This window comes from Tenrec ecaudatus, chromosome 17 (genome assembly GCF_050624435.1).
Source record: "Tenrec ecaudatus isolate mTenEca1 chromosome 17, mTenEca1.hap1, whole genome shotgun sequence".
NCBI lineage: Eukaryota > Metazoa > Chordata > Mammalia > Afrosoricida > Tenrecidae > Tenrec > Tenrec ecaudatus.
In genome coordinates, this window is record NC_134546.1 from 27,954,158 (window position 1) to 27,973,936 (window position 19,779).

At 47.7% G+C, this 19,779-nt stretch overlaps 1 protein-coding gene across 6 annotated transcripts in view; it reads left to right on the plus strand.

The window, feature by feature from the left end:
* The window catches only part of CRIM1 (cysteine rich transmembrane BMP regulator 1), a 228,893-nt gene that overhangs the window by 108,488 nt on the left and 100,626 nt on the right, over positions 1-19,779 (plus strand). For 5 of the 6 annotated variants that reach the window (XM_075535936.1, XM_075535932.1, XM_075535934.1 and 2 more), the window contains one exon: positions 17,345-17,466. The exons of the other annotated variant lie outside the window; for it this stretch is intronic. In XM_075535936.1, coding sequence (XP_075392051.1) covers positions 17,345-17,466 — 122 coding nt within the window. The remainder of the gene's footprint in view (positions 1-17,344; positions 17,467-19,779) is intronic. 6 annotated transcript variants of the gene reach the window in all.

Here is a 19,779-nt window from a genome sequence, read left to right on the forward strand (position 1 = left end):
TGACCTAAACAAACCACTAGCGAGCGACTCCTTTACACCACAGTCATGAGAGCAGATTGGATGGCAGAAGCTGGGAGGTGACTGAGTCAAACAGATTGCCTGTGTGGTCAGTTGCTAGTTGAATATGCTGGTGTTCTGTTTTCACATCTGTAAATGCCCAGTCCCTCTTGGCAGGAGTGGGAAATACCTACCCAAAAGCGGAATCCTCAAGCTAGGATTTGCTTTGTTAAACTGACTTCTAACAAGGGTCTCGTAGCTGTCAGGCCTCCTTCGAGTATGTGCTGAGGGAGGCTGAGGTGTGCGTGCCTTGTTGTGCCCCCTGCCCACTCACCTGCAGGAGTTGCATGACCTGTGCACGGCTGCTCCCAGGCACCTGTGGCCACGTTTGTCCCCAATCCTCTCCCTGTCCACTGTCACATCACTTTCCCTGTCACTCGCTCTCTGCAGCCCCTCCATATTCACAGTGCCTTCCCGCTGTTTGGGTATAAGTCACTGCTACTAGGATGTGTGTTCATAGCTTTCCCTGACACTGTGTGCGTAACATGTTTCAGAGAGCAGTGCACACAGGTGCTCTCAGTCACAGACTTATTTTAACTTCATTTGGGTACCCTTTTTTTTTTAAGGATCGTTTTTGAGCTGTGGAAGAAACAACTTTGAGGCCATGACTAATAGTAAAATCCAAGCGAATGCTCCCCAAATCATAAAAGCAGTCCAACAAGTTTACGGGAATGCTGCCCCATCTAAAACAACTGTTTTTAGTTAGCTCGGCATAAGGAAGGTCAGGATGACCTCAGAGATCACTTCAAGGCAGAGATAGCCGCTTAGTTGGTTATGGCTACGGATTTACAGGATCCCCAAGGGGGTCGCCTTGATAGATTTTCTCAAAGGACACAAGGCAAACACAAGGGCTTATTGTGAAGAATTTTAAAGAAAACCAATAACTGCATTGATGAGAAAGAGGTCAGGGAAGTCTTCCCAAAGATCCCCGGCCCCACCCCCATCCTGACAAAAATGAACACCTGCTTATCCTTCGAGGATAGCGAAGGCTGTCCTAGGGGAATTTCATTGGGAATCCTGATCTCAACCACCCTGTAACCTTGGTCTTGCCCCTTCAGATTTCATGTGCTTCCTAAAATTCAAAGAACATCTACGAGGGACACGATGTGTGTGTGCCCTTGAGGATGCTCAAACTGCCATTTGACGGTGTATCAATCTAAGCGCATAGAAGTCTTCTGGGCAAGGTTAGAGATCCAGAAATACTGCCTTCAGAAATGTACAGATACGTAGAGCAAGAATTGCTTCACATTTTGATACTTTTATTTACTAAAAGGTTTCTACAGTTTTATAGCAATACTTTTTGACTCATGCTCATATCTTACATAGTTGAATACAAGTAGCATCTTAGTTATAGAAAAGTTTTATGTTCTCTGTAACTTTTTAATTGGATGATTATTTTGTCTTTACAAAATAATCCTATTTTGTGCCTCGCTTTTATTTCTTTCCTGTAAGACATTGACCCTTAGAGATAAGAGACTGTCAAACTTTGTGAAGAGGACTAAATTTTGCAAAAAAACATACTAAGTTTACTGTATTTGGAAGATATGTCACATACACTGAAACAGAATGAAGGACATGCATTTCTCTTCACTGTCTATATAGCATCTAGATATTGCCCAGGGCTCTTTCAAGTTGGAAACCTAGTATGTTCAGATCCAATCTTCGGTTCTGATTTCATTGTGCTGTCAAGAAAAGTCATCATGCAGCATCATGATAATAGACCCTTCGTACATTGCTACAATGCTGTTTCTTGTAGAGAGATGTAAATATTTAGAAGCTTTCTAGGGTTCCAAAATTCATAACCTGAAATTGACTCAGATGGGATGAGGCCAGCCAAGTCTAATCCCTCGACTTTAGAATCTAGTAACTTGAATCAGACAATCTACCCACATAACTACTGCAAAAAGAAAGTGGAGGGTTAAAGACAGACCCTGTTAAACGACAAGCTCATTCACATAGGGCTTCATGGACGATTGAGAACACCAGGCTCAATGTGAGGGTTGATGGATGAGGGGAGACCCAGGATAGAAGGAGCTCATCACTTCTCAGCTATCACTGTTGCCCATTTCAAAATGGTGCTGGACATTTGGAGGGCAGTTGGAATCACCCCGATAGCAGTGAATGAGAAGAAGAAAGCACGTGGTAATCAGAATTAAAGATTCAAATAATAGACTGATATCCTACCAAATTATAAAAGGAAATAAGGGAAGTTATAATGCAATAAGTTAGCTTTAAATTCAAACTCAGAGATCAAGGATCTAATAAGCACAAACTAAAAGCCCACTGCCAACATTCGATTCTACCTCATAGGGTTTCTGAGACTATAATTCTTTTTTTTTAATCATTTCACTGGGGGGGCTCTTACAGCTCCTATCACAATCCATACATACATCCATTGTGTCAATCATATTTGTACATTTGGTACCATCATCGTTTTCGAAACACGGATTCCAGGACAGATAAACCCCTCAGGACCAATAATGAGAGTAGTGATACCAGGAGAGTAAGGGGAAGGTGAGAGGAAAAAGGGGGAACCAATCGCAATGATCTACATATAACCCCCTTCCTGGGGGACAGACAACAGAAATGTGGGGTAAGGGAGACAGCAGTCAGTGTAAGACATGAAAAAAAAAGATGGGGGAAATGAGCTGATATACCAAGGGTTCAAATAGAGACCATAATTCTTTTTTAAAAAACATTTTATTAGGGGCTCATACAACTCTTATCACAATCCATACATATACATACATCAATTGTATAAAGCACATCTGTACATTCTTTGCCCTAATCATTTTTTTTCTTTTTTTTACATTTGAGACTATAATTCTTATGGGAGTTGACAGCCTCATCTTTCTCCCACAGAGCAGTTAGTGAACATGAACTGCTAACCTTGCAGTGAACAGCCAAACACCTAAACCGCATCTATAGAAAGGCTCCTTTAAATTAGCATGCATAGACACACATACACATACAGAGCTGGTGATCATTTTTCTTACTCTGTTTATATATAAGGAAGCCTGGTGGCTCAGTGGTTGCCTCAGATAGCGTTCTCTTACCAAGAACTCCTCTGTAAACATCTGTCCGCTTTTGAGCAATCACCTTGGTATTCTGCTTTTTAAGGTACTTAGACTTGGGTGATTGAGAACATTCTATAGCCCCTCACTCAACCCTTACCACCGTAGCCCCAGCCTATTATCTTGCTGATCAGGAAGGGGGGGATGCTGCAGCTTTATAGGGGGGAGTCGTGACACCGCAAGGGTCAAGCAACGGGAAGGGTTGGACTATCAACAAGAGATGCATCAACCCCCATAAACCAGTATTAGGGGAGAAGGCTTTAAAAAGTTGTGGGAAAAAGGAATGAAAAATCATGGAATTTTCCCACAAATTTTTTGAAGCCCCTTTGTATGCCAAAGCCAGAAATGTCTGCATTGCAGCTTGGAACTGTCACGTTCCCACCCAGAGGTCAGGAGACACTTCCTGGTTCCTTCTTTGAAACAGCGTTCGATACGTTCTTCAGCTCATCGCAGAATATTTCGTATAGATCCACACGCTTTTCACAGTGTGCTAGGTAATTAAGTTGCTTGCAATGCAACTCAAGCTAACCAGGGGAAATTCTTCCAGAATATTCATTTTCAAAAGGGCTTTATCTAATTCGGAGCCCTCTAATTAATTAGCATGTCTATCTGCTTCCAAGACGTTGTCTCCAAGAAAATCACATTTTTTTAAAGTGTGTGTGTGTGTTTTAAATCTGTTAGGCAGATTTCTCTAATTCAGTCCATTTTCTGGTCATTCCATTTAATTTAAATAATTTATCTAGCTGCTTTGTAGGAATACATAAAATTAAGTTATACAATATGTCAGTTAAATTGTACAATATGTAAATAACATTTCCTGACTATCGACATGCTATCATGGCAGCATTCTCTCTGTTTTATAAAACATGAAGACAAAAAAAAAAAAAAAAAAAACCCAGAACCCACAACTAACCTTTGGAAGTATATTTGAAGCTTTTCTTTCTCAGCTAAGAAAAGAACATCTATTCTGTTACCCTCTGTCACAGTAATTTTTGGCCCCAAAGAGCAAGCCAACTCATAACTAAAAAAGCCAGAATCTATATTAAACTCTGATGTTTTTAAAGCAAAATAATTGTAGGAATCCCATGTAGTTATTGGACGTGTCCCCAGATTGAAAAAAATATGCTTTCCTAGAAATAAAGTTCTTTCCCATTGGAGATGGATTATCTTCTATAGTAGAGTTTTAATTAGTCAATAATTCACCTCAGATGTATAAGCCTAGCATTTCCTGTACAGCTCTCCTATGCAGTTTGTGTTTCACCATGAATTTTGATCATATATCATGTCTGCTTGTGTATTTCTCTTGGTCCCGAAAGGCAAAGCTTTTTGGTAACTTACAGTGTGCTCTAAGTGGTCAGGGACATTACCAGATCCTGAATGCACACTGGCCATAAGTAACTCAGCTGAAGTCCCTTTAAGACAGACTCCACAGCGTGGGGATTGAACCTCAAAGATTGTCCACACCTACCCTCATGGGATTTGTCATCATTCTGATGTAGTGAAGTAATAGCTCAGGGCAGTCCTGTCAGAATGATCCGCGACATTGTTTGTATAAACAACTCTAAAAGGTTAATGATTTTACTTCTTCTGGTAATACCAAAAGCCTACCATAGTTTTAGAGACTATAATTTACTTTCATTCGCACCTTTACACACAATGTAAGTGACAAACGCACCCGATTGATGCAGCTGACACAGGTTTGCAGAGGAGTCTGGGCTGCATTTGCCTGGTCGGTATTCAACTGCGTCACGGCAACCCTGGAGGTGGAGGGGCTGCACTGTCTTGGGCTTGCAAAATCTGTCCTTGATGGATCACAAAGAGGAGTGCATCTTCAATTAACCTTCCTTGACCTTACTTTCATTTGAAGGGGACAGAAGTTGAGTGTCATTTGTTATGTGCTAATCAGATCAAGTACTTTGATGTTCTTCGCTGGACTGTGAGTTCTTAAGATTCACCTGTCACTTCTAAGACATTAGAGTAAATTAGATTGCAGACTCTCTGTCAGTGGCTCCTAGAGGCAAAAATACTCAATGACTAAATTGTATATGGCAGACAGTAGTAAACTGTAGCTTCAAACCCCTGTTGTGCACTTGGTCTGTGGAGGGAACTGATATTTTGAGTGCCCATCATGTGCCAGCGTTGCGTTCCATGGTGGTAAGAAGCTGCCTAGTTATTGATGTCACAGAGCTCATGTTTTGAAGGTAAGACAGATGGATACAGACTACCTCACTTTAACATGTCTATGGGCTTTAGAAGCGGAAACTTGCAAAATAATAATAACTATAATAAAAACTCAAGAGAACTTTACGATTTGGAAATCTGTAGGATTTGACTTTTGAGCTGAGTCTTTAAGAAATGAGTCAGAGCTCACCAGATGGGGAAAGAGGAAAGGGCATTCTAGGTTATTGTGATCATTGATTTGCTTTCTTTTTTCAAGCTTTGCAGCTGAAAACTTCAGCCCAGATCCCATCTATCTTTATGATTCAAGAAAAGTGGAATGGCAGTTTGGGAGTTTTCCTCAGATAACCGTAGCACTGCAAAACTACCTCACTTATTTGAAAAGTTTATTACTAACATGCTTCCCAGGATTGCAGACAAAGCCCCACTTGACTCGGCTCTGGCCACCTCTTTAGCCAGCCCCCCGACCCCTCCCACCCACAGCACCCCCACTCACCTCAACACTGACTGTATTCCCAGTGGGCTGAACCATTTGCTGCAACCTAAAGACACCACCTGCTTTCATGCCTCTATTATATTATCACGCCCGTCCCTCTGCCCAGATTGTCCTTCTCCCTGGTTTGATGTAGTACCATCTAGGTTTGATGTAGTACTATCGAGCCCTCTGCAATGGTCATTTCGGCTCGAACTGGGTGCCTCTAGTTAGAGTCGGTGTCATGGAAGACAGGATTCTTGGGGGAGACTGGAGGTCTGTAAGCAGGACGGGGCCATCAGCGAGAGCATGCTTTCATCCATCTCCACCTACCCCTCAGCTCAGAGGTGTCAGCACATAGGTGATAAATGGCTCGAATCAATGTTTTTAGCTGACAATCTTGGGACCAAAGTCGATTTCAAGATATGCTTACATTTTATTTGGCTTTTTTTTAAGAGAGCATCTTTGAGCTAATCAGTCTTAAAAAATAGGATGCTTCACATTTTAAAAAAATGTTAGCTTCTCTTAAGTTATTGGAAGCTATGCATTGCCGTAAGGAATGAGTGGTGACAAGCCCCCACAGAGGGCACAAGTCCTCCTGAGTTGTCTCCTGTCCCCATCCAGCTTCCTAGCTCTTTTCAGATACCTGCCTGACCCCCATCGATGTTCCGAGGAGCCCTGGTGGTGTAGTAGTGCCTCTGTCCTAGAGGGTCAGTAGGAGTTGGCATTGACTTGATGGCAGTGAGTTTGAGTGTTTTGGTAGATATTTACCATCTTTGAGTTTAATGAGTCTGGGAGTTGGGGTTGTAGGACCAGATATGAGGAAGGGCAGGAAATTTAAAGGTAGATTTTCTCCTCACCAGCTATTTCATTATTTAACATTTTCCATTTCATTCAGGACCATCGTAATAAAATAAAATAAGCGATAGTTGTGCTCGTGAACAGTGTGCATCTGGCAATAATGAAAACTCAGGTGCAAGGTCAGAGAGAGAGAGAGCAGCTGTGGGAGGGGGTGTGTGGGTAAAGGTGTATTCCAGCTTGGTTGGACCAGGCTTCTCAGTGGTGTGGCACTTTGTAATGATGTAATTTGGCAGTCGTGCGGTGGTGATGTCACCGTTCTCCATCTGGTGATCTGATAAAGTTATCCTCCGTTTTCATATAACAGCATGGTTTCGTTGGTGAGTGAGTTGAAGCCGTGTTAGGAAGATGGTGGTAAGGTGAAGCTCCCTGGTTTGGGTGCTGTGTGTTACAGAAGTGCTGTAAGGCTGAGGCTAGCTAAGCCTGGGAGTGCTGGCACGGATCTGTCCCTGGGAAGTTGGCAAGTCAGTGTAGTCGGCGAATGGGCGTCAAAGAACCACAGAGTGATTAGTAGACATGGTGTGTGACGTTAGAGATTGCAGAGAGCCTCACTCCTCGGGGTGAGTGGCTAAAGTGGAAGGGCAATAAGAGTCCCTAAATTCCAAAGGATTAAATGAGGCTGCTGAGCTGAAAACATTCTGTCCATAAACCTGGCAGACTCAAGAATTATCATCCTATAAAATAGGTAGCAACTTTTGAGTCCTGTGTGATAGACCCGCCACTTCTCAGCCAGTGTGCTGCACTGGGGTGGCTTGCAGGGTTCCGTGATGCTGAAAGCTGTTTTCAATGCAGCAGGGTCGCTCGAGGTGAACAGTTTCCTTGGCGCTTCCAGGCTACGGGCAGACTGCGAAGGAGGAGGCTGTCCACTTCTGAGGAAGTGGTCACTGGAAACCTTACGAATCGTGGGCCATTTTCCAGTATCATGCCCCAAAGTGGGCAGGATGGACTGACACAGTGGCTGCGACAGCCAGCCAGCTGCAGCATGACCATGACAACGATCATGACCCGTGCAGGAACCGGGCAGTGTTTGGCTCTGTTTTGCGTATGCTCGTTATGAGTCAGAACCGACTTGAGGGCCCCTAGCCAAAACAACCACATAGTACAGGCACCATGCTTGATGCTTTGCGTGTCTCAGTTCATGAAGACACATACCATATGGATGCTTCCATCATCCACAGTGTACCCATAGTACAGGTGGGGCTGAAAGAGATTGTGTAGCTCATGTAAGTTCCCATAGTGCCTAAGGGGCTAGGACTCAACCCTGTGGCCATCCGATGTAAAAGTACATTTACCAAGAGGAGATTTCCCCTTTAAAAATTAGAGGAGACCGGGCCCAGAAAAGTTGGGTTTTGATGGGACAGGAAAGCAGCACTGGGGGGGGGGGGGGCAGCAGTGGGCAGCTTGAAGACTGACCTTCCTTCCAGCCCATGTGGATGAAGATGTGTTGGAGAACTCAGTCTCATTGGAGAGGGCTACAAGGCAGGCTGTGTCTTCGGGGCAGAGCTGTTAGAAATAGATTCCAACGGCGCCCCTTGTGCCACCTTGATGCTCGTCAGCCGATGAGGCAGTTTGTCTGCAGGAGAGTGGGAAGGTGAGGAGGTGGCCTGGGCAAGCAGTTGGGAGGGAGGGAGAGGAGCACAGTGGGAGGAAGCACGTTTCCTGGAAGGTGGAGACCACAGGATCCCACACTCTGCGACGATGACAAGAATGAGAGCCCTGGGAATTAGCCGCCCATGTGGACGCCCGTAGATACTGGCTATCGCCAGCTGTTTCACTGCCACCTCAGCCTACCCTCTCGATGGATCTACGGACCTAAAGTAGCCTGAGCGACCCAGGCAGCAGCGATCTGCTCGGGTTTTCAGATGTAGGTTAGTCCAAGCATCAGTGGTGCTTGTCCAAGTGCTGGGACAGGGGGGTGAAGACTCACATCCACTGTGTCCTCACCTGCAATTAGCCATGTCACTTAACAAGGAACTCCCAAACCGAGGGCCGGGGCTCCGTACATCCTCAGACCCACCAGAACAGCCTGCACTGCATGTACAAATGCAGTAAATAGTCACATAATTGAATGTGGATAAATGAGCTGATTCCAATTTTCAGAACATCCATTTCTGTTAGAAAGTTGGCAGGCTCCGAAATGAATATTATTTAACATTGGTATTTTAAAATGCACGGTCCACATCTAAACTCAGCCGTGCTTTCCAGAAGGCCATGTGTGAGTCTCCTTTTCTGACTTTTGCTAGCTGGTCTTCCCTGTCTCACCTCGACTCTCCCCACCACACTTTTCTCACCCCCAGCCCTCCAAGAGCACACCCGTCGCAGTCTCTCCCTCAGACTAGGACAGGAAAGATGCAGCCGGAACATGGACATGGCAGCCCTCCTTATGGGTTCGCTGGACCGAGCTGGCAGTTGTTCAGGGTACCCTGGGGAACCAAACATTTTCAATGGCTGCGGACTCAGGGATGGTGATCAGGTGTGTTTCTGTGGCCCCGATTCTCCTAGCTGGGTGCCCCGTTTGAACTTCCCCAACTCTGATTTCTAGCCAGCCATATGAAGAGGGTAATTTATGTGAAGGGCCATTGCTTGCTGTCCTCTCAATTCCCTACCCCCCACCCCCATATACTTACTAGGGTGTGAAGTAATTCTAGAAAATACTTTTATAATTCTTATAGAAACCATGTGATCTTATAACTTCTGTTTTCCTACACTCGATATAGCACTTTCCTTTCAACTTAGCACCTTTAAGATAAGCTTTGCCTGGCCCAGCGCCAAGCCTGCCTGGAGGGAGGGAAGGAGGGAGGGAGGGAGTTGTAATCATCTGGCCCCTGAGAAAGCTATTTAAGGGCTTACAATGGATTTTATTCCGAGGATAATACTAGGAAATGCAGAGCAATATTTTGCCTAATTTGCCTAAGTTTATACCTTCTTGATTTGGCGCTGCCGGGTGGTGCTGACAGTTAACATGCTCGGCAGGCTAACTAAAGGTGGAAGGTTCGAGTCTCCCCAGAGACTCCTCAGGAGAAAGGCCTGGCAATCTGCTGCCCTCCCAACAACCCGCCCAGGACAACCCTCTAGAGCAGTTCGGCCAAGATGCCCCTGGGTCACCAGTTATCAGAGCCAACCTGAGGGCAACCTCCTAATCTGAGATCTGCCCTTCAACCCTGGGGGAGCAAAACATACCCATCATGTACTATTCCTGCTTTCACAGATGAGACAGCACAGGGGCCTAAGAGCTGGGCCCAGTGTTTCGGGAGGCTAAAGCTCACCCGTGTGAATCAGCTTGAGAAAAGGCGAAGGGGGATTTTACCTTGAGAGTTATTTAGGACATGTGGAAAACTGAGCCTAAAGAACTTCAGTAGGCTGGAGTGTGGTTTTCATAAGGACTCTCGGACCCTCAGCTAGAAACTCCAGTCCTTTCAGGACTTTGTACTTACAGCCTTTTTACTTTCTTTCTCAAAACATTCCTAGAGGGAGAGAGGAGATATGATCTGTAGAAAGATAGTGCACCAGGTTTAATTAACATCGAGACTGCCTTTTACCGACTAGAAAAGAGTTTTACATGTAGTTACAGTTTCCGTTCCTTCCAGTTAGTTCATGCCACTGATGAGCCTTGTGGAATCCTTGCCGTCCAAGTACATTTGCCCTTTCAATTCTTCACCTCTCCTTGTTTCCTGCCTAAAGGGAGACCTCCCCCCATATGTAAATAGTCATTTTTATAACATTTTTTTTCTTCCAAGAGTAGATTTATAGGTGGCGATGGCTCCCCTTTGGAAGGGCTTAGGCTCTCGGCGCAGGTGTGGAATAAACCCAGCACCGGGAGAAATATTTTCCAGGATACCTCCCTAAGTTGTTGATGTTTTCCCTCCAGGATGTAGGTCGGGATCAAGGTCAGCTTGGGGAAGATGAGGTGTCTGATGGTTTGCCGCTTCCAAACTTCCTCCTCTGCAGAAAGAGCTCATTGAAGGGGGATGTTAGAATAACATTTGCCCTCGGCCCTGTGCGTTCTCCACCTTGGGGCGTGCCTGTTTTTTGCTAAATGGGCAGCAGGGATGGCCAAAAAAAGGATTCCTCTTCATGTGGCTGCTTCTAGAGTTCAGTACCCTTTAGAGTTTTCCCAGTCGTTCTGGGGAGACAAACAGCTGGCTCTTTGATACAGTTAGGAAAGGCCTCTTAGGTGCGTGTGATGTGAGGACCGTATTGCTGCTCCGGCCTTGCCCAGACTCCTCATTAGTAAGTCAAGACACTCCTGTAGATAGGGAGTCATGTCCCCAAGTCACCACGGATGTGTGGGAGCTGATCCTGACAGCAGGGGGCTGGGGGGCAGGGTTTTGTGAGGCTTTTGAGGCTTCAAGGGCAGGGAGCAGGCCAGTGAGAACCAACAGCCTGGATCAGACTGGAAGGGGGTGAGGGGCTGGCTTGATAATTCCTTTGGAGATAGGTGATGATCCAGCCATCTCGTTTTATGAATGAGGAAAGCAAACGTGTGGGAGTTTCAGCGGCTCGCTAGTGCTCACTGGTTGATGATAATCGGATCATAAATAAAGTTCTTTCCTTCCTTCCTTCATGGTGTCCAGTGTATTCCAGGAGGAAGGAATTGTTAGTGAGGGAGCATGTACTCATAACTGTCCTCATTAAATTGTTAAAACTAGTCCTATTTTAACAGGACTGTGTGTGTGTGTGTGTGTGTGTGTGTGTGTGTGTGTGTGTGTGTGAGCGCGCACGTGCAAATTGCACTACGGCAATCCTACTCCCATCGGAGTGGATGTCACAGCCTGGGGGAGCCCCCGACCTCCTGCACTGCCATCTCTTGGAGAGCTTGTAGAGGGGCAGGTGGTAGGGCAGGGCCCCAGACGTTCAGCAAAAGAGGCCAGCAGTGTGGCGACCTGTGATCTGCATTGGAAATAAATTCCATCCGCGTTTCCTCCCACACACGGAATGTGTAAAACACAACACCTGTCAGCCCTCAGCTTAAAACTTGTAGTTATATAGAAAATATAAAAACTATACATGCTTTAGCCCTTGTCTTAGGATCCATGAAAAAAAAATACTCCAGACTAACATTTGGATGATTTTCTCACTCATCCCTCCATGTATCTGGCGTGGCCTGCTCTGGGCACTCGCGATGCACAGAGCAGCTGCAGCACCCAGGCACACCCCCGGAGTGAGGCATCCCCCCCTGTGCTAGTGAAGCCGGGAGGGAGAATGAATTCTGGCTGCTGCTTTTGAGCAACGGAGGCCTCTTCTGGGGTGGGTGGTCCTAATGGCTGTGTGGAATTCCCTAGGGGCCCAGCGGAGCCAGACATCCACAGTGGGGTGGACGTATGCGCTGGGGGCTGGAGTGACAAGGGATGGTCATCCTGGATTCATAGGACAGCAGAGAGAGCCTGTGTTGCCGGCGAGTGGAGTGTGTGGTGGAAGCAGGTAGCAGCCAGACTTAGGAGCCCGTCATCAACTGCAGCTAGGCCACTGGCTCTCAGGGCTGCCCGGGCCCTTGTGTGTAGTCCAGGAGGCAAGAACAGGAAGGGAGAGAATACGTACCCACAGCCTTCCAGGGCGGCGTGGACCTCCTAAGGAGGGGAGTGCCCTCTAGGGGCTAGACGCTTTCTGCGTGCTGTGCCTCATGCTCTCCAAGCTCAGAGGACCGCATAGCTCAACCCATTACCTGCAGGGGGGGAAGAAAGACAGTTTAACCAAGTCCCACCTGGCTACAGCTGTGATTACATTATGCAAAAATTCATTAATGTGGCACAATAACTGACCATTATCTTAATACTGAGGATAACATTAGAGGCTCCATCCCCCCCCCCCCCCAGGAAAATTGCATACAGGTTGTTGCTTGTTTGAAGTTAAAAAGCCTTCAGCCCACTCAGTGTGTGATTCCATTTCAATGAAACACAGAGAATCAGCAAATCCATAGAGACAGAAAGCAGGTGAGTGGCTGCCAGGGGTGGAGCAGGAAGGACTGGGAGTACCTCCTAAAGGGATTTCTTTTGGGAGGCAGTGAGATGTTCTAAAATCACATAGTAGTGTCGGTTGGCCACCACTGCGGGTACCCTAAAAACTTCTGATTGTGCACTCGGAAAGGGCAAGTTTTCAGGCTCGTGATTATATCTCAGGAAAGCTGTTATTCAAAGCAAGCCCTGTGCATTTCTGCCCCGAGCATTGGGCCAGTAGCTCTGCCAGGACAGCCCGTGTGAGTTCACAGCATAGAAATGGCAGGACTTTTGCCCGTCCCCCTTGTTCCTTGGACCCTTTGTTGTGTTTCGTTAGTTAGTGGTGTCCTCCTCCTTCAACTCCAGTTCTGTTCCACTTAAGAGATAGCTATTTCATGATAGACACAGCAACAGACACCGTGGCCGCAGCCAGACGGTACTCAGGTCACCACAGGACAGAGCCAGGGGAGTCCTTTCAGAAAGGAAGGTGGCATGTGGGCATACAGAGGGGAGCTGGCTGGAGGAGAAGGGTGAGCAGGAATAAGTCAGCAGAGTAAGGGCGTGTTTGGAGATTGCCAGCGTGGTGGCTGCCCCTCTGAGGACCAGGGAGGGAAAACGGGTTTGAGGGTATGGAATGGTAGATGGAGAGATGATGGATCATGGAAGTGAAGGGTAACTGCAGGAATCCGTTACTAAGGATGCAGCTGACTAAGCAAGTGTGGGGAGTAGACCTTCGGGGTAGTTGGGCACCAAGGTGTGGTCTTGGGTGGGGAGACCAAGTTAGAGCTGGGGAGCGTGGGGTTTTCAGTACTGAGGGGTTAGCGGTGGCTGCAGCTTAACGAAGCATCGCCTCCCTCAGGCTGATGTGAAAAGTTTCCTCTGCCCCTCGGCCACGGGCCTTCTCTGTGCCCTGTGTTTACCGAGAGCTTGGGGGAAGACAGGCAAAAGATGGGTAGAAAGAAAAACAACGGGGAGAAAGAACCAGTAAAGACAAGGCACAGCATGCCTAGTTTAGTTGTTTGTCACTCAGTGTTTCCTCTTTGTGACTCAACAGGTGAGAATCTGGTCTCTTCTAGAAAATACAGTGAGGAAGGAGGGCAATTTAATTTCTGGGCAGTTGATTAAGCTGTCTGTCTCACTGCTTTCATCTGAAGAAGGAATGATACATACTTTTTAGCATAGAACAGCCAGAGAATCTGGACTATTCATACTAAAAAAAATTTTTTAAAGCAAGACATGATACTCACATGAGCCGGGGACATAAATACCTGGGCAACTACAGCAAAATGCTTGTTCTCCTGCTGTTACCTGGGAGAGAGAATGTCGCTGTGCGGCTCAAGAGATAACTCGTGGGAGTGGTGGTATGATAAACTGCATGGAATTGCCATCTGTCCCTCTTTGACCCGCAAAAATGGCAATTTTGTAAGGGTTTTGTGTAATAGACAGCTACCTGAAAGACACCTGACCCGAGCCCAGGCTTGCGCTTTTGCTAACTCCTTTACCAGGTCCTCCTACATTAAGGAATACACAGTCTTCAACACCTTCTCACCTCCAGCTCCAGAGGAAGCTCTGAGATATCAGATCTTTGCCGTGCCTGGGAGGGGCCAGCGCAAAGGAGAGAAGGAGCTGGGAGCATGCTGCTGGAAAAACCCTGGGACTCAGTCTTCTGACATCTTTAATATCAGTCATCCTGAGCTCAGAAATGAAAATTCAGGGTGCCTGACTCTCTCTTGAATGGGTCAGTTGTGAGCAGTTTTAGAACTTACACTGCTAGAGCCAAGCCTCTAGGACCATGGTGCTCAACCTTGCTCATGCCACGACCCTTTAGTACAGTTCCTCGTGTTCTGGTGAGCCCCCAACCATAAAATTATTTTCGCTGTACTTCATCACTGTCATTTTGCTACTGTTAAGAATCAGGCGGCCTCTGTGACAGGACCATTGGGCCTCCAAAGGGGTCGCGACCCACATGTTGAGAACCACTGCTCTAGGGAAACACTAGAAGTCAAGGCCCATTTCTGCAGAGTTGATAGTGACCCTGGGGACTGCACAGGGTCAGAGGAGGGCCATGCTCATGAGGCCTCCAGTGGCTGATTTTTCTGAAGCAGATTGCCAGACCTCTCTTCCAAGGTGACTGCCTGGACTCACTCAGATAACCTGAGATTAACCCTTTCCACCACCTGGGGACCCCAGGAAAACAAGAGATTTAAATGTGGGAATTCGGTCAGAAAAAGAAGGAAGAAGACAGCGAGACTGAGGCAAGGCCTGCTTTCTGACAGACCACCTAGCACCCTCTAAGAGCACGCAGAGTTTGGTGAATGACTAAGAGGTTGAAAGGTGCCATGAAGAGGTGTTTTTGGTTCATTGCTTGATGCTTCAGACAGAACGGTTCTCTGAAACACGTCAGCAGGTGTGAGATTGTGAATCCCAGGAGATGTACACGCAATGGCTCTCTAGAAACTAATCATAGTCAGATGTTGGGACGGGGGTGGCCCCATTTTTAGGGACCATTAGCCTGTAAACTTTTAGGTGCTTCAGCTGTACAGAATGCCGGATTCCCTGAGTGCAAGCAGTGGATTGCTACTGGAACGTCACCGCGGTATGAGGACCTGGGGCCAATTGCAGTGGCGAGGCATGTAGACCTGGGAGTCTGGACTACCCTTCGCCGGCACCGAGAGCCTCGCTCCTGTGAACTCAGCCCCGAGAGGGCGAGTGTCCTATAGGATACGGACTTCGGGATGAGAGCTCCCAGCTTAGCTAACTCAAAACCAGGAAGCACTCGTGCTTACCTGAAGGCCGAAATACCACTGCAGGCAGTGTAAACTGTAATTGCTCAACACCCTCCTCTCCCAGGATCCCAGTGCTGTCCTCATCCCAGAAGCCCCGTAGCAGGCTCAGTAAGTCACCAATCCTTCTCAGCCTGAGTGCGGGCTTTGGTGCAACTTTCAATCTCATTTCCTGTATAATTCTGCAGTTAGCTCTATGTGTGACTACACTTCTGGGAACCTTAGAGCTGTGGGGACAGCATGTTGGGCTGCTCTTCTGAAGGTCCCCGGTTTGAAACCACCAGGAGCTCCTCGAGAGAAAGATGAAACTGAACTCCCATAAAGAATGACAGTGTCAGACCCACAGGGGCAATTCTTCTCTGCCCTCTGGGGTTGTTATTTATAGGAATTGACTCGATGGCAGTGAGATAACTAAAGCCTGTAGGCTTGGATGTTGGGGTACAGTGGACTACGTATGCGTATTTTCACTTATTGAAGATCTGAAGAACCGTAGGAGAACAAGCCAGTCACATAAGAAAAAAAAGTTAATGATTGCATTCATTGTTCTTCCCTGCTGGGAATGACTCTCTCTTCCTCTTGACCCCTGCTCTGCATATCTTCCCACATACTTTGTGTAGGGTGTCCTGTTGTTTTGAATGTCTCTCTTTTATACCTGTCAACCTGGGATCTCCCTCCCTCCTCCCTTCCCCTTCCCTCCCTCATCCTCTCCACCTTTTTAATCCATGCTTCCACCCCAGGGGAATCCCAGAGCAAACATCTCTTGCCTGTCACCCCATGTGCATGCTATTGGCCCTGCTGCCCTGGGCTGCTTCCTGTTGCAATGTGGGGACATGGGAAGTTCAGTGGTAGAATTTTCGCCTTCCATGTGGGAAAACCAGCTTCAGTTTCCAAGCGATGTTCTTCAAGCACCTCCCCTCACCCCCCAGTCTATTTGTTGAGCTGCCTGCCGCTAACAGGTTTTTAGCAATTTCCGGACTGAGACAGATTCGGAAGGAAAGCTTGCTGATCAGCTTCAAACGCATCAGCCCGTGCAAGCCTTGTGGCGCACAGTGGTCGAGTTCACTATGAGAGCTAGCTGGCAGGAGCAGCAGCATTTCTAATGCCAGCTAACGATGGCCATACCTTTGTTCCGCTTCTCTTCTTTCACCTGCTCACAATGGTTGCGCTTCCCTGTGTAGGCGAGCTTGACGGCGAAGACCATCAGAGCTGGCTTGCAGTTCATTCACACCTTCTCGTTCATGCGTGTAGAGATAAATGTGCAGGTGATTGCTTAGATGTCCCAAACTAGGACTCTGCAGCTTTCTAGAGAGATGTCACCAGGCTGGTAGATAGAGCCCCCAGCCATTGATAGGAGCCCCTCGGCCTTGGGTCAGAATCTTTCTTCTGCGATTAAACACAATTGCAAAATAAACGGGACTCAAGATAGAGCGCGTGCCTAGACACGATCACACTGGCAGCTTTCCCGAGAGGAGCCGATCACTTGTCCATTGAAAGAAGAATCTGCAGATCTCCAAAAACCATCTAGACGTCAACGGCAACGTCGGGTCATTTGAAAACGCGGGAGCAGACCTTTCGTGCTGGCTTCGGCAGGCGTCTCTGGTTCCCCGTGTAATACAATCATGTATGTACGTACAGTCATGTATGTACGTAAAGATGGCTTCGAGTCGTCAAGAAAAGGTTTGTTACGCTCATTGCCAGCTGGGTTCAGTGAGAGACACACGCAGTCACGCATTTTAGAAATATCTCAAAGTGGTTGAAAAGAAATACTTTTTTAACCGGAGCGTGTATCAAGGAGGTGGAGATGCACATCACATACTTGAGAAGCAAATCACATCGGGTCCCCGCCCTCCCCAGAGCGCCCGATAAACCCGGCAGTGGCGAGGACATGGGCCAATCCTTCAGCCCCAACCGCTGCTGCTGAGTTTGCAGTCCCCACTTCTGTGTTGTTGCTTATTCATGGGGTTTTTCTTCCCTTTTCTTTGGTTTCAGATGCGAGTGTCTCTCTGGCTTATGTGGTTTCCCCGTGTGTGAGGTGGGAGCCGTTCCCCGCATAGTCTCTCGTGGAGACGGGACACCCGGAAAGTGCTGTGATGTCTTTGAATGTGTTAATGGTACGTGGGGTGTGTATCAGGAGGAGGAGGAGCGGGGAGGGTTACAATGAGCTGTGGCTGCCTGTGCGAGGCAGGGAATGTGCTCAGAGCGTTGCAGAAGCGCGCTCAGCAAGAAGGTTTGCCCAGGTCCCACGGCATCGTAGAGGGTGCTGGGGCGAAGCGCATTGCTCCGCTCTTCAGAAAGAATTTTCGAAACGCACTAGCACATTAAACACAGCCCACACTCCGCTCTGTGCTGCCAGTTCAGAACTGTCCGTGTTGTCAGGAAGAGACGAGAAACTCGTGACCCATTTCTCCTGCAGTCCGTCGCCATTGCTGTGAGGAGGCGCTGGTGGAACCAGAACACATTGGAGGGACCACAGCTTGGAAAGAGCACTGTCCATCTTTCCCACGCCACCCTTCTGCGGCAAATGTTCAGTCATTAGTCTGGCCCAGGAAACGTATTCTTCAGTCAAAAGACCCTTCAGATAGAATCCACGTCTCATTTCGACCTTTCCCAAGAGAGTTTGGTACCTGTTGCTTAAGGAAGTGACATAGTTCTGATGGAAATTAGATGGCTAGAAGGGAAACCTCTCACTGCCATCAAGTCGATGCCGACTCGTAGTGCCCCTCCAGGACAGGGTAGAACTGTCCCTGTGGGTTCTTGAGACAGTAAAGCTTTACCGGAGTAGAAGATTCCATCTTGTCCCTAGGAGCAGCAGGTGGGTTTGACCCCTGTGGTCAGCAGCCCAATGAACAACCACCCCGCTACCAGAACCCCTGGGGAGGACATCCCAAAACAATACCCCTCCCTTAGCTCTGTCAGAAGAAAACCCAAAACAAAACTCACTGCCATGGAGTCATTGCTGACTTACGGTGACCCCCTGCGGGTTTCCGAGAACGGCACTGTTTACAGGAGTAGAAAGCCCAGCCCATCTCTTCCAGAGCTGCTGGTGGTTTTGAACTGCTGACCATGGGGGATCGCAGCCCAACACATAACCACTATGCCAACAGGGCTCCTTTTTAGAAGTAAGGAAATGAAACCTAAACAAGTGAGATAGATCATTGGTACTCACCAGGCAAACAGAGATGGGTTTGGACATGTACCACAGAAGGACAGAGATACATTCCTGCTAACTGGGCATGTCTGTAAGGGTCAGGGTTTCTTGTCCCAAATCCTAAACTCTCCCTTGCCCTACAGCAAAGGGTTAGGTACCAGCGGAGTCCTGTTCAATTGTCTCCTGTGGTTTGGAGGCCGGTGGCCACAGGTTGTCTTTTAACTTTGTTTGGAATAAACACACCATGACTTCAGCGTGATGGGGAGAGCCCAGGTAGGACCCAGAGGACTTCCTTCTGAGTGCTGATTCCTGCAGTTACTAAGGGAGGGGCTTGGTCTCCTGGGCCTCCAGCCCCTGCAACTATAAAATGGAGTTAGTAAGTGGAAATTAAACACACATAAAAACCAGCCAGACTCATTGGCACTGAGTCAATGACCCGCTCCTAGGAACCCCTTAGAACAGGGCAGGGAATCTCATTTCTCCCCACGAGTGGCTAGTGGTTTCGAATGGCTGACCTTCTCTGTAGCAGCCCAACACGTAACCATTACGCCATCACAGTTCCTAATGGTAAATGAAGCTGGGCATTACTGTGTGACACGTGGAATTGTAGCAAATGAGCCAGTGGTTTTTATGATTTCGTGCACTCCCTCCTGTTCAGCACTCTGAAATGGGCATTGCCAAGGGTAGAGCAGGTGAGGCTATAAATAGAAGGACTTTAGAACAAGCCCAGTAAGTCCAAGCACTCCGCAGCGAGGAGTGCAGACAGACTGCTGTGTCTGCATAGACTCCTGACGCTCCCGCTCACCCGCGTTATTATCCGGCCGTCAGTAATGGCTGGGAACACCAGTGACCAGCCAAACACACCTTTCCCCCTGGCTCCACTGCAGTTTAATTTGTCAGTGGTGCTATGCTGTGAATTCTGACTTGTACCATTGGAGACCCGAAGAGTCTGTGCTTGCCCTGGGCTCCCCCTGTCGTCTCTGACAAACTTCCTTCGAGCCCCGATTACTCTGCCTCACAGGTACCTACGCTCTTGCCTGTCTCCCGTTCCAGAATGCGCACCGACAGATTGAGCCACACATCACTTTCATCCTTGGGTCTGTGAGCATTCGCACCTAACCTGCCTGGCGTAGCACGCCCAGATTATGCTGACTGGATGAGTGACCTTGTTAGCTCGGTGCTTGGTATCACCCTCCTTGTGTCTCGAGGCGGCGCCTAAGATACCTGCTCAGCGAGGGCTTGCTCTGTGTGGGGGTGTTGGACTTCTCTGCCCTTT